Source organism: Chaetodon trifascialis, chromosome 4 (assembly GCF_039877785.1).
Source record: "Chaetodon trifascialis isolate fChaTrf1 chromosome 4, fChaTrf1.hap1, whole genome shotgun sequence".
NCBI lineage: Eukaryota > Metazoa > Chordata > Actinopteri > Chaetodontiformes > Chaetodontidae > Chaetodon > Chaetodon trifascialis.
The window spans coordinates 30,489,663-30,504,356 of NC_092059.1; the positions used below are offsets into that span (position 1 = coordinate 30,489,663).

The 14,694-nt window shown below is 41.2% G+C and overlaps 1 protein-coding gene across 4 annotated transcripts in view; it reads right to left on the bottom strand.

The window, feature by feature from the left end:
- The window catches only part of cherp (calcium homeostasis endoplasmic reticulum protein), a 51,223-nt gene that overhangs the window by 20,163 nt on the left and 16,366 nt on the right, over positions 1 to 14,694 (bottom strand). For 2 of the 4 annotated variants that reach the window (XM_070961062.1, XM_070961061.1), the window contains exons 2-3: positions 9,165 to 9,338; positions 998 to 1,036 (exon numbers count right to left, since the gene is read on the bottom strand). In XM_070961062.1, coding sequence (XP_070817163.1) covers positions 998 to 1,036; positions 9,165 to 9,338 — 213 coding nt within the window. The remainder of the gene's footprint in view (positions 1 to 997; positions 1,037 to 9,164; positions 9,339 to 14,694) is intronic. The other 2 variants (XM_070961064.1, XM_070961063.1) reach the window with 1 other exon arrangement.

Consider the following 14,694-nt stretch of genomic DNA (forward strand, 5'->3'; position numbering starts at 1 on the left):
AACACTACCAATGTTGTCATTCCTGCCCCCCTGACTACTGCAGAAACAGCTGCTGAAAGGCCACAGGTCCACATCTCCACATCTCCAAAAGATCAGAAGCACAAAGTTTTGCAAACATATAATATAAACATTAAGTTATTGAACAACAGTCTGGCTGTAATATCATTAAATACTGAATCCCTGGAAAACAAAGTAAGGTGTAAATTTGAAATTTTGAATTTCTAAACAGGGATGTCCCACGATATTGGGCTGATCACAAATCCCAGGGTATGCAAGCTGTCAAAAATGGCCCACTACGCTCAGTTTAAAAACTGGCTCCGCAAAGCTGAAATGTATGCTGATTTTACACCTCTAGATTGACAGTGATGTGGCACATAAGTAACAAGAATGACAAGGTGGAGCTCATTACAAACGATGAACTGTGTGGGACTTAAAACACTGTGGTTTTGTGACTTCACAGTGATCTTAAAATACTTTATTCTAATACATACTTTCTGACCTAGTATTTATACCTTGTAATTTGGGCCACATTTATTATAGTCTTAATTTCCTATACAGTAACATAAATTCCATTGTAGCTACTCAGCAGTGAGTTTAAGATATTTTTCTAAAATTTTATCATTTCATTTAGAATTGCAAACCTAACACTACAGCTGAACTGAATCCTGAGAAGTATTCTAGAGACAAACAGATTAAACAACAAGGCCTTGCTCAAGAACATGGCAAAAGGCTCCTCTTCCTGTTTGTCTGAGTAACCGTAAAAGCTTAAAGTACATTTTGAACATTTTTCACCACCGTGAAGAAGATATGCTTTCAGTGAAGCTTCAAAACAACAACACAGCACAACCTCAACAAGAAAAACATACTAACATGAAAAACACAACTGAAAACAAAACAAAAAACTTGTAAGCATTGGTGTGATAATTTCCAGCAAAAATAAAATGTGACTTTTTCAACTGGAATTTTGAATTTGTTTGACAGATCTGGTTCCAAATACCTTCAGATTTATACTCCTCCCCATCGTGGGTAGAGGGATCTAAGTGGAGAAAAGCAAACTTTAATGAATTTCAGTGGTATTACATGACTGACAAAAAACTCCATGCAACCCTGCACAACACTGTGCTATTATTACTAGGCTGTCAATTATGTGACCATCATTCAGTGACAAAGACCTAACTGTATGCTGCTGAAGATGCTCTGACTCCCTGTGCATGAGCAACAAGTGGCATTAATAGTCTGATGAGTTAAAGCTATGACTAAATACAAAATCCTATACTTAAGTTACTTCACTGATTTGTAAGTACAAAAGTGGATGCTTTACTGATTTAAAACTCGACTTACTATAACGTATCCTTTGTATTCTTGTGTTTAGTGTCCCTCGTGCTTATTTTCCACCTTCTTACTTTTTCCTGATCCTTGGTCCTAATATGTGTAACCATTTATCAATGTTCATTTTTGCCAAGGAATCACTTTCCATTTTCCTTGCAGTACTGTTGTTTTTGAGATAAAATGAAGGGTATGTTGAAGAATAATGAAAGAGCAATAGTGTGCCGCTTCATCTGGCCTTGCTCGCATGCCACTTAAATGTAATGCACCTAAGGCAGGATATGAGGTAGGTCTGAAGTTCAATCTCTATTAGCTTATAATCAAACAGTAGCAGGTGATAGAGATGCTCTGGCAAAGTTGAAATTATTTTTTATTTTTTTACAGCTAGTAAGAACTGGCAGAGACAATACATTACCTTTTCTATTTGGATTCGGCCACTAATGGCTATTTGAAATGTGTGGCACTTATTGTGTTCACAATGTCATTGTAGTGCATTAACTTGACACATCCAGTGCCTCGCGTCAGTAGTGAATACAAAGTACACGCAAAGCAAGTGTACTGATTGGAATTAAGATTTTTTCTTTTCCATGCAATTTGAATTATTTTTATCAGTGAAATATTTATTTACACATTCAGGTAGACATTTGACTCATCAGATATGAGGGAGACAGTGATTTTGTGTCTTCTGATTCAATCTAGGAAAATAAGGTGCATGTTTCAGAAAATGTATTTATCAGTTATGTGTTACTTAAGTTTAATCAAGGCCATTCTTCTAGCTCTATTTAAACAGAGCTATTCCTCTAAATAAAGGTTGTGGAGAAACCTTGACTAATCAACTGATTTGGCATTTTGTATATGGCAGTCTTCTAGTGTCTACACACTATTTCCCTTCCGTTATTCACTAACTGAACACATGGTTGGGCTCATTAACGTAGCAGTGCATTATGATGCAGATGTTGCACAGATTTGTTAAGTTTTTAATTCAATTGATATTTGCTGCTTTTGCTCAACAAACACTACTTGGTTGCCAAGATGTCATCACTTCTCAAATACACAGCATACAAGCTCTGGCCCGCCCACCCGCCAACAAGACCCAGTTTATATGAAACTAGGATTTCCCTTTAAGATGTGAACTGAGCCAAAACATTTTCAGCCACAGCTAACAACTTTTGTCTCCACTACAATGCCACAAAGGATGAGTCAGAGTTCATGTCACCAAGTCATACTGCTCAGTTTTCACAAGGATTAGGACATAAATTTGGGGAACAGGGATTTTGGTTAGGGCTGGGTATTATGGCATACAATTACCTGAATTTTGGTTATAGAAGCATAAATACATATGCTTCTTAGAATAACCTACGTAAATGAGCACAGGAATGTTTTTATATAGCTTTTTATAGCTGTCTTAATGCAGCTGTGTGCGATATGGATGAAATCATGATATATCATGATATATGTAAAATTATATACTATTAAATCATAACCACTCAGATATGCCTGTTTTTTTAATCAAATTCACACTATTAACTACCTCACACATGAAAGTATTTCATCAAATTGATTCTAAATCATATTAAAATGAATTATTACCATTTAGCAGTCCTTTCCCATTCAACATGACCTGTGCTAAACTTGGTATAAATTGGTGAGGCAGGGAAACCTGCTAAAATGGAGAGCAGGTGTCATATGAGGTGCCTGGCAGGTGTGAAAGTTCTATCATCTGATAATCAGCAGCAGGTTGTGGAAAACAAATGTTTAAGTATCTTTTCACAGCTTTAAGTGTTGGCAAAGACAGTATAGTACCTTCTGAATATGGTTTCAATCATAATGTGAAATATGTGGTTTAGTCTTGTTCACAATACTGTTAGTACAAGGCAGCATTGTGACTTACTTGTAACTTGCAGTGTCAATGGAAATTATGTTTGATATGTTATTTAGTCTGTATTGTTTACAATGTTCTCATGGGGTTTTGTTTACATGCCACACAGATCTGACGATTCAGGTTTTGCAGCTCGTTTTTTTGCACTCAATGCATACAATGGTCTAATGCACCCAAAGATATTAAAGGACATGGAGATATTAAACAGTATGGTAAAAAAAAAAAGGCATGGCAAATCTCTGACAGATGATTGTGTCCTCTCACAATATATATAGTCATAGTTCCCACCACCAATAACAACCATGTTCTACTAACTATAAAGCTGTCAACATTATGATGTGAAAAATTCTAATTCTGATCAAAGAATATGTTAATAGTATTACAAAATACTAGTTGGCATTGGGTGCCAACTGTGGATATTTGTTTGAGTGCTATAGAAAAAATGTAATCCATGCTCAAACTATATTAAAGTTCCTTACCCAGCCCTACCCTTGTTTCAAATAAAGAGTGAATTCCAAGTTCAATTCAAGCTCTACATGGCTGTGTTGTGAAAACATGGCCTAGATGACACGGCTGACATGGCAGCAGACATTTAGATCTGTAAGTAATCGCAGTGAAGTATGTAAGTGTAAGTAGGTACAGTATTTGCTTGATAAGGATGCCACTTAAGGTATACTTTGAAAGCCTATCAACACAAAGAAAAAAATCCAATCTAAAACAGAGTACACATCAATAATATGGCACTGGAGAATTCATTCAACAGTTTCTCCCAAAACATGAAATACAGTCAAGATGTTCTGTACATGGGTGAAAAAAAATGTTATTATTGAACTATGTGACTTAAATACAGTTTGACAAAGTGAATATGTTGTTTTGATAAAATCAGTTAGAAGTTCAGCGATAATTGGCCTGGTCTTATTCATTCAATGCTACAAGCTGCATTTGACATGAATTCATTCATTTCATGAAGGCTTGTATTGTATTGAGAAAGACCTACTGAATTTTCCGGACTATAAGTCGCACTTCTTTTCATAGTTTGGCTGGTCCTGTGACTTTAAGTCAGTTGCGACTTATATGTCAAAATAAATATAATTTAACATGTTTTTAAATGTTAGTTCATACTGACTGACATGAACCAAGGAGTAAACATTACCGTCTACAGCCGCAAGAGGGCGCTCTAGGCTTGTGACAACTATATGCTGCTCCTGTACCACTGAAAAAAGTAACTGACTGCTGAATGCCGAGTCTGATGACAGCCTTGCAGAAAAGGAGACAGCGCTTCATCTTCCTCTGGAGTTGGTGGAGGTGTTCAGGAGCAACACTGAGGTTGAAAAATTCAATGGATTCTATTGGATTCTATACACACACACACACACACACACACACACACACACACACACAAACACACACACACACACACACACACACACACACACACACACTTTTTTTTCTCTTCTAATTGCACTACACATTAAATCTTTTCTCTCTATTCTTGTAAGGAGCACCTGTAACAAAAAGAATTTTCCCTCGGGGCTCAATAAAGTCAAGTCAAGTCAAATTTAATGTCAATGCTGCTATATGTACAGGACACCAACAGAACTGAAATATCATTTCCCTCAAATCCCTGGTGCAAACAGCAATAAACATGAAATATAAAATATAAAATGTAATATAAAATATAAACTAAAAATATAAAAGAAATGTATACAAATAAAAACATGGCAATCTAAGATCTAAAATACAGTGTGATGAACAGTTTTTTTTTTTATGAACAGTAAAAACAGTGTGAAATGTATACCAAAAATAAATAACAGTTATACAGTACAGATTGGATGGAGATTGTGTACGTAGGCTCCTCATTCTCCTCCCGGAGGGCAAGAGGCTGAAGGGGCAATGGGTAGGATGGGTGGAGTCACTCACAATGCTGAGTGTTTTGAGGGCCGGGCATGTACTGTAAATGTCCTGGAGGGAGGGGAGGGGGGGCACCAATGATCCTCTCAGCTGCTCTTACTGTGCGCTGCATGGTGTTCCGGCAGGATACGGTGCAGCCACCGTACCACACAGTGATGCAGCTGGTCAGGATGCTCTCGGTGGTTCCACAGTAGAAGGTATGCATGATGTGGACTGGTGCTCTGGCTCTTTGCAGTCTGCGGAGGAAGCAGAGGTGCCGCTGAGCCTTCCTGGCCAGTGAAGAGGCGTTGCGGCTCCAGGAGAGGTCCTCAGTGAGGTGCACGCCCAGGAACTGTGCTGCTCACTCTCTCCACAGCAGCACCGTTTATGGTCAGTGGGGGGTGCTGGGTGGAGGCTCTCCAGAAGTCGACAACAATCTCCTTTGTCTTCTCCGCATTGAGAGAGAGACTGTTGTCTCTGCACCATGTTGGCAGTTGGCTCGCTTCATCCCTGTAGTTTCAATCATCATTGTTACTGATGAGCTCCTCCACAGTAGTGTCAGCTGCAAATTTGATGAAGAGGTTGGTGTTGTGTGTTGGTATGCAGTTGTGGGTCAGCAGGGTGAAGAGGAGGGGCTGAGCATGCATCCTTGGGGGGCCCCTGTGTTCAGCATGATGGTGCCGGATGCGTTGCTGCCGAGCCGGACTACCTGTGGTCTTCCAGTCAGGAATTCCAACAACCAGTTGCAGAGTGAGGTGTTAAGTCCGAGACAGTCCAGTTTCTGTATCAGCTGCTAGGGGATGATTGTGTTGAAAGCTGAACTGAAGTCTAAGAACAGCATCCTCACGTATGAGTCCTTATTGTCCAGGTGGCTGAGAGCTGAGTGGAGGGCAGTGGAGACTGCATCATCAGTGGACCGGTTGGCCTGACATGCAAATTGGTAGGGGTCCAGGGAGGGAGGGAGGACAGATTTGATGTGGTGCATGACTAACCACTCGAAGCACTTCATGATGATGAGGGTCAGTGCCACAGTGCAGTAGTCGTTGAAACAGGATGGAGAAGTCTTCTTTGGAACAGGGACAATGGTGGTAACTCTTGAAGCAGGTGGGGACAACAGCTTGGCTCAGGGAGGTGTTGAAGATGCCTGTGAGGACATCTGTGAGCTCTTCTGCACAGTCCTTAAGCACACGACCTGGTATGTTGTCAGGACCTGCGGCTTTGCGAGCGTTGATCCTGGAGGAGAGGGATCTCCTCACACTGGCTGGAGACAGGACAGCACATGGTCATCTGGAGGGGGTGGTGTCTTCTGTGCAGGGGGTGTTGTCAGCTTCAAACCGTCCAACGAAGTTAATTACATCGTTCAGCAGAGCGATGTCATCGTCACAGGTCTGTGTTGCTCAGACCAGCCTTGTCAACTGCTCTGAAAGCAGCATTCTGGGCTTTCAGTAGCCTGTGGACTTCCCCCGTCAGCCATGGCTTCTGGTTGGCCTGCACTGTGATGGTCTTGGTGTCCGTGACATCATTGATGCATTTGCTGATGTAGGCAGTAACAGTGTCTGAATTCAAACATACCTGAAGATGGCACCCCACTGATTGTCATGGGTGACATGAATATTCACCTTAACAAACCCCATGCGGTTGACTTCCTTTTGCTGCTATCCTCATTTAACCTAAAACAGGCCTCCTCCACTCCCACACACAGAGCGGGTGATATTCTTGACTTAATTGCTATGCAAAACTGCTGCACGGCTAAACTGTCTCCCCACTACGTGTATCAGACCACTTTTTTATCGCATTTTCTGTATCCTTACCAGAGCATGGTCTCTTTCAGACGAAACCTCCGGTCCCTCACACCAGCCTCCAATGAGGTCTCGGCAACCATGCCTCCTCACAGTGTTTTCTCCTCACTTCCTCTCAATGAAGCAACACTCTGCTCTTCACTTGCCGTCTCACTAAACAACCTATGCCCACTCTCAACCAAACCTGCTTGTAAAACCCCCACCAGTCTGTGTCATCAGAGAGCAACGGATGGTGCTCAGAGTAGCCGAGAGAAAATGGAGCAAAACCAGAGTCCCCTCTGACCTCAGTGACTAACAGACTCTCCTGTCTGCATTCTCTGCATGTCTCTCCTCCCACCTGAAAAGTGCCAAGTCCACTTATTATCAGGAGAAAATCAGTAGTTCCAAAGACACTCGAAAACTATTTTCTGCTTTTTAACTCACTACTCAACCCCCCACAACCTCCACCCTCAACTTTGCTCAAAGTCGATCAATTTGCTTCCTTCACTGACAAGTTTTGACAATCAGCAACCACTTCTCTGAGCCTGACCTACTCATGATACCACCAGTTAACAGACTTCACTCTCCTCATTTTCCCATGTCACAGAGGAGCAAGTCTCCAACCTTCTGCTCGACTCTCACCTCACCACCTGTCCACTGGACCCCATACCCTCCAACCTCTTGCAGGCCATCTTGCCCACACTTATCCCTGTTGTCACCCACATGATCAACTCCTCACTTATAACGGGTCTGTTCCCCAATGCTTTTAAACAAGCCCGAGTAACCCCAATGCTAAGGAAAACTACACTCGACCCAGCTCAGGTTGAAAATTACAGGCCAGTTTCATTCCTCTCCTTCGGTTCAATGACTCTTGAGTGCACAGTCTTTAATCAGGTCTCTGAATTCCTTTCTGATAACAATCTGCACGACTCCAGCCAATCTGGTTTCAAACGCAGACACTCTACAGAGACTGTGCTCTTATCTGTAGTGGAAACACTACGATCAGCTAGGGCTACTGGACACTCCTCTGTTCTACTACTACTCAACCTATCGGCTGCCTTTGAAACGGTTAACCACCAAATCCTCCTCTCCACACTCACTGAGCTCAGCTTCTCAGGATCTGCTCTCCACTGGTTTGAGTCCTACCTCTCAGGGAGATCCTTCGCAGTATCTTGGAGGAGAGAAGTGTCTAAATCCCACTGTTTGTCCACAGGGGTGCCACATGGGTCAGTGCTTGGACCCCTTCTCCTCTCAATATACAACACTGCACTTGGTGCAGTCATCCGCTCACATGGCTTCTCATAATTCATATGCTGACGATACCCAGCTCTTAACCAGCCCAAACGAGCGTCACTCCGGTGTTCATGTCCCTCCACTGGCTCCCAGTTGCTACCAGCATCAAGTATTGGTCCTTGACCTAACATCCTAACAGCCTGATGGATGAGGATGTATAGCCCGCTTGTGTGGATTCGCCGCTAGCCTGGCCCAGATACCCCCGTGCTTTCCCCGCTTCTGCTTCCTCTTGCACCGCTTGTGGTGCTTCCTCTCTGGGTGAGCTGCCGTAGTGGGGGTCGGTGTCGAAGCCGGCCGCCAGAGTAGGCCGAGGTTTCGGAACTCCTTAGCGTGTGCCGGGTTTAACTTGCAGATTGTTGTATTGTCGATGTCAAAAAAGTCCCATGGCTGTATGTGCACACGGGGACAGACAAGCGCGATGAAAACAAAAAATCACTCGAACACACTGACGGAGACAAACATGTAGACAACACATTATCGGGACAGAGAGGAGCTGCTGCATCCGCACGCGCCAGCATCTTGTTCTGATACTGATTCTGGATTTAGTGATGTGGAATGAGAGAGGGAGCTTGGTGAACTTGCTTACCAGTACCAGTGTTGGACTCACTGGCTTGTTATATTAATTTTGCCTATTCAGCCTCCCAGGTATGTTCTTTATGCTATTGTGTAGTTGAATTTCTGTTAATGTGTTACATTAAAATACCAGACACCTATTCAGCTTGTTGTTCTGTGTCCTATTGTGTAGTAGAATAACTTGCCTTTGCAGAATAAATGTCTTGGACTTTGTGAATTTAATTTCTAAATAAATGCAACTTATAGTCCAGTGCGACTTATATATGTTTTTTTTCCTCTTCGTGACGCATTTTTTGACTGATGCGACTTATAGTCCGGAAAATAAGGTAATTATCTGGAACAACACATGAACTGAAAATTCCAACATCATACAAATATCTATGTGCAAATAGTTTTATGGTGGACTGTCCCTTTAAACTACATACGCTGCTGTTGCTCCATAGCAAGCTTGCACTTGTAGTAGCTGAAGTATTCTCCCCCAAAGAGGAAGGAAAACTTAGGATTGTCCTTCTGTTTCTCCATTGTCATCTTTTCAAACTCTGGCCCGTTCCGAGCGACAAACTGGGCCAGCTTGTCAATGACATTCTTCAGTTCTTGATCTGCACCAGGAAAGAAAGGAAGAAGAGGAAAAAATACAGTCAGAACTGATACAGCTGGTCATTTGTCTGATGCCTGATGACAAACAAATACCAAAAAATAGGAAGAATTTCCACTTGGCAACAGCGTGTGCCTCTCATGTATTCTCATTATATTCCAGCCACAGAATTTACGCAATTTTTCTGGATGATATATATAGTGATCTTTTTAAAAAAAAAAAAGTCAGTTGTTTAAAGGTCCTGTGTGTAGGATTTAAGGGGATCTATTGGCATAAATGAAATATTCTTATTTATGTTTTCATGAGTTTATAATAATGAAGATACATGTATGCACGTACATATATATTAGTGCTGTCAATCGATTAAAATATTTAATCGCGATTAATCTCATGAATGTCATAGTTAACTCGCGATTAATCACAAATTAATCGCACATTTTTATCTATACTAAATGTCCCTTGAAATGTCCCCTCAACATGGAAAAGTGGATAGGCTTGCTTTGTGCAAATGTTTTTCAGTTGGAAAACAACAACATGTAGTGTTATATTCACACTAACATTCTCACTTTGAGCAGTCATTCACATTTGGAAATCAAATCAATCAAATCTCTCACAATTTAACACTGTCAATAAACAGATGACAAAAAAAATACATTTAAAAAATATATATATGCACACACACACACACACACACACACACACACACACACACACACACACACACACAAAGTGGTAGATTTACAAGAAAAAAAAAGTTACATGAAACAACTCAAAAGTTTTTGTTTTTTTTTCTTTGCAAACTCTGTTCACAGTGCGAACACAACAACTTGCAATGTATTATGCCTGCAGTGCAGTGTATTACCACTAACCAAAATGATACTTCACAATCAGCTTTAGCAAGAAGGAAATACTTGTGATTTTACACCAGAATCATGATATTATCATCAGCATCCAGACTATTAAGAGACACTACCATGAATTTGGCTTATTCAGAAGAAAACAATATGCTGATCTGCATGAGGCAATAGCTTTTGTGCAACAGGAAATACAACAAAATGGAGAGCTGCTAGGATATCGCTGGTTCAAGCTATTGGCAATTCAAATGGAATTTGTGGTACAGCAGGATACAATACAATAGATCATCAAATTCATCAGTCTCTGCGTTGTGGAGCTTTGAAGGGTGCAGCATCTTAGAAATCGGCAGTACAACACAAACAGGCCTAATGCTATTCGGCACATGGACTCCTACAATTTTTTCCATCATTTTGTTTTATGGATGGAAGGCTTATACAACAAATACAAACACCAAGGTTGTAGCTGACTATCATACTCAATGCATTTCGTGCTTGGGTGGGTGTCCAGAGAAAATTTGTGTGGACATGGCACTGAAAATACACGTCACGAACATGAAGGTGTTGGAGGAGAAACCACATCAACAGTTTACTTCAAAGATAATTTTATTTATGGGCATAACAGTAAATCAACACACTGAATCCTTACAGGGGACACAAAAAAAACAGAGCAGTCAGTTCTGGATGAACACCCTTCAAGAGAATGGCCACTTCTCCTGAGATTTTTTGGATAGAAGCTTAATTTAGTTATGCTTCATCGACCTTACTCATGTAACACATAATATGTTAATTAATATGACAATATTACTATACTATATAAATAATTTTGCACAAAAATAGGAAGCAAAAGAAACACTACAGTAGTAACAGTGGACCTTAAGGAGGTGGCTGTGTGCAAGGACGAGTCCACACCCAAGAGTCGGTTTCCCTGTGATGAGAACTTTTTGGAACTCTGTGTACTACTGCTCCGACAGATGCTTTTGATGGTGTAGAACTGTGTCCCTTTGAACAGTGATACTGCAAAATATTCAATGATGGGCTTTACACGTCCCCATTTATCAGCTGCTCTGTTGCACTCTTATTATTACATGTTACTCAGTTTTTTTCACTAGATGGTGAGCCCTGACACATTCATAAAAACAATTAGGTAACAATGATTATGAAATCAATGGAATGTTCTGATAGTTTTAACACATTTTTCAGTCGTCGGGTGATAGTTGTCTCCCCCCCCAATAGTGACCTACATTGGGTCATGTAATACAGATAGTTTGTTATAAAATACATATTTCCCAAGAAATTTTGCATTTTCCTTAGACTTAGACTTTGCTTTATTGATATATAAAGCAATAAAATAAAACTAAGTATATAAACAAAGATTAACGGCAGTTATTAAAGAGAAACAGGGAGAACTAAAAAGTATGTACCAAAACATATGCAAGTTGCAAGAGATAAATAAATGTAAACAATAAACAGTACTGTGCAATATTGCAGTAGTGCAGATAATATGTAACACTGAAATATTGGGGGTTGTAAGGATGATAGATTAACTGTTTAAGTTACTATAGTACAATGTAATGGCTTGTGGCAGGAATGATTTCCTGAAGCGACAAAAATAGAAATTGAAATTGAGTCTGCTCATCCCCTTCTTTTAAACAGCGTTGATGTTGGTTTTCCAATTTAGTCTATCTTCAAGGTGCACTCTGAGGTATTTGTAATCCCCAACCACTGTGATATTCTCACCCAGATTACACAGTGGTTGTGTGGTCATCTTTCTGAAATCAATCACCATCTCCTTGGTCTTGGTACCAGGTGATTTCGACCAGACCATTTCACAAAATCATCCATCACTACTGTGCATTCCTACTCTCGTCCATCCTTTATACACCCCATCACTGCTGAGTCATCCAAAAACTTCTGTAGGTGGCACAATGAGGAGTCGTACTGGAAGTCTGAGGTGTACAAGGTGAAGAGAAGGCAACTCCTGCACTCCTGTCTGTGAGGTTTAGTTCATTGGCCCTCTCAAGACTGCTGGCTGCTTGCTCTGTCTTTTGCCTTGAGCCCCATGATCTCCTTCATTCCTGCACACACATCCCTCACTCTGTTCTGCTGGATACTTAAACTCGTCCAGACAGGCATATCAGTGCGGCGGCAACAACCGAAAGAACGAGGTCCCGGATACAAGCAGCTGAAATGAGTTTCCTCCGCAGGGTGACAGGGCATTCCCTTAGAGATAGGGTGAGGAGCTCCCTGCTTAGACTGCTGCCCCTGCGACCCGGCCCCGGATGAAGCGGGAGAAGATGGATGGATGGATGGATGGATGGATGGATGGATGGATGGATGGATGGATGGATGGATGGATGGATGGATGGATGGATATTCTGCTGGAGGTTGGCTTCCAGCTTCCTCCGGGAGGCATCTCTGCTCTGCCTCAGGTTCTCCCTCAGCTGGTGCTGAACACTCCTCCGTTCTTTTCTGTCCCCTGACCTGCAGGCTTGTTTCTTCCCATTAAGCAGACTTTTTATTAGCATACAGTAGGTCTAGAGTGGTGTTGTCTCCGGTGGGGCAGTTAATGAATTGGTGGAATGTTGACAGAGTTTGTCCAAAGTGTTGAGATTAAAGTAATGACTACAAACGCATTTGGTTTCTGCATTTGTAGCTCCACTACGGTGGAGTGGATGACGTCACGCACTGCTTCCCGTCAGCCTTCTGAGGAATGTAAACTGTGAACTCCCAAGGCAAATAATAAGGCCGCGCCCCCACAGCTAGCAACTCAATGTCCAGGCTACAGAAACAGTCCTTAACAGTAACATGTCCGGGATTACATTTCTCATTCACAAACAGTGCAATTCCTCCTCCCTTCTTCTTGCCGCTTCGAGCCCCATCTCTGTCTGCCCACACACAGCTGAAGCCAGGTACCTCCACGATCCGGTCTCAGACATGTGAGTGAAGCCATGACTCAGTAAAGGCCATCAGGCCACACTGTCAATAATCCCACTGAGTCCTGATCAGCACAACAAGCTCGTTCGTCTTATTTGCCACAGCCTTCACGTTCCCCATGATGATCATTGGAATGGACAGTCTATATCTCCGTGCCTTGGCCTTCCTTGTTTTGTGAAAGTAGTACAATGCAGTTTATTTGGGGAAAAAAAGGCTTGAGTACTGCACTTTTTTTTGTAAGTGAACATATAGCACTTTCCTCGATTAAATGGATAACATTGGTTGAAAAAATGGAGGTGCTTATACTTAATTATGCATTGCGTTGTCATTCTTGCTCCTGAGTAAAATACGCACATATTTCACCAAGTTAAAAAGTATACTGTTGAACATGGCACAGCTTTACGGTCATGTATGCCTAGACCAGGACCAATTTCAGAAACAAGGCAGGGACTATGCACCAATAATTGGTATTGGTACATTTGGAATAAAAAAAAAAAAAAAAAAACCCTTTTCAATTAAATTCAACTTACATACTCTTATTGAGTATTCAACAATGTAATGGGTAATGTTGCAAATCCCCCTACCTGCCTGGGTTTCTGAGGGGGCGGGCTCTGGCCTCCACCTATCAGGCCACAACTGAACTGTTAAAAGGCCTGAGTCAGGCCTGCTCAGCCTCTTCCTTTGTTTGCTGCAGCAGGGCCAACACATGGTGCTGCCTCTCATCTCCTCTCCAGCTGACTGAATAGTCGGTGCATTATTTGAGTAAGTTATGATTTGTCATTGTTATTGTTACTTTACTGTTACTTTATTGATTTGCTCAGTTATGTTTGATTGGATCTATTCAGGAACTTTATACTGTTTGTTTTATTTGTTTCTAGTCATTCAATCATCGTTCAGTTAACTGCCTGTGGTAATGAAGACAATAAACTATTGAACAACTCTCATCTCTGGTCCTCATGCTTTAACGGGTGTGCCAGTGCAGAAGCATGTAAGAGTAATCCTGCAACCACCGCACAGAATTCAAGTTTTTATAGGTAAACAAGCACAACTTTAAACATTAATGGGCAGTCCACCCAAAATACACTGACAAAAAGCATTTCCCCCTGACACAGAAAACTATCTATTAGTGCTGTCAATCGATTAAAATATTAAATCGCGATTAATCACATGTCATAGTTAACTCGCAATTAATCGCACATTTTTATTCATTCTAAATGTCCCATTAATTATCATTTTAATACTGTTATCAACATTGAAAAGTGGATAGGCTTGTACAAATGTTTTTTTATTGAAAACAATGTGTAGTGTTATATTTCACACTAACATTCTCATTTTGAGCAGTCATTCACATTTGAATGAATAAAATCTCACACATTTTAACACTGTCAATAAACAGATGACAAAAAAATAAATGCTACAAAAAATCCCCTTCAACAACCCTTTCTAAGGGATCAAAACAGGGTGATACAAAATAAAGTTACAAAGTGCACATCATTGTAAACTAGGATTCACTTTCACAGCTAGCGAGCAGGCAAGACCAAACATGCGTGGGGCGTGCCGATAAGCCGTTTC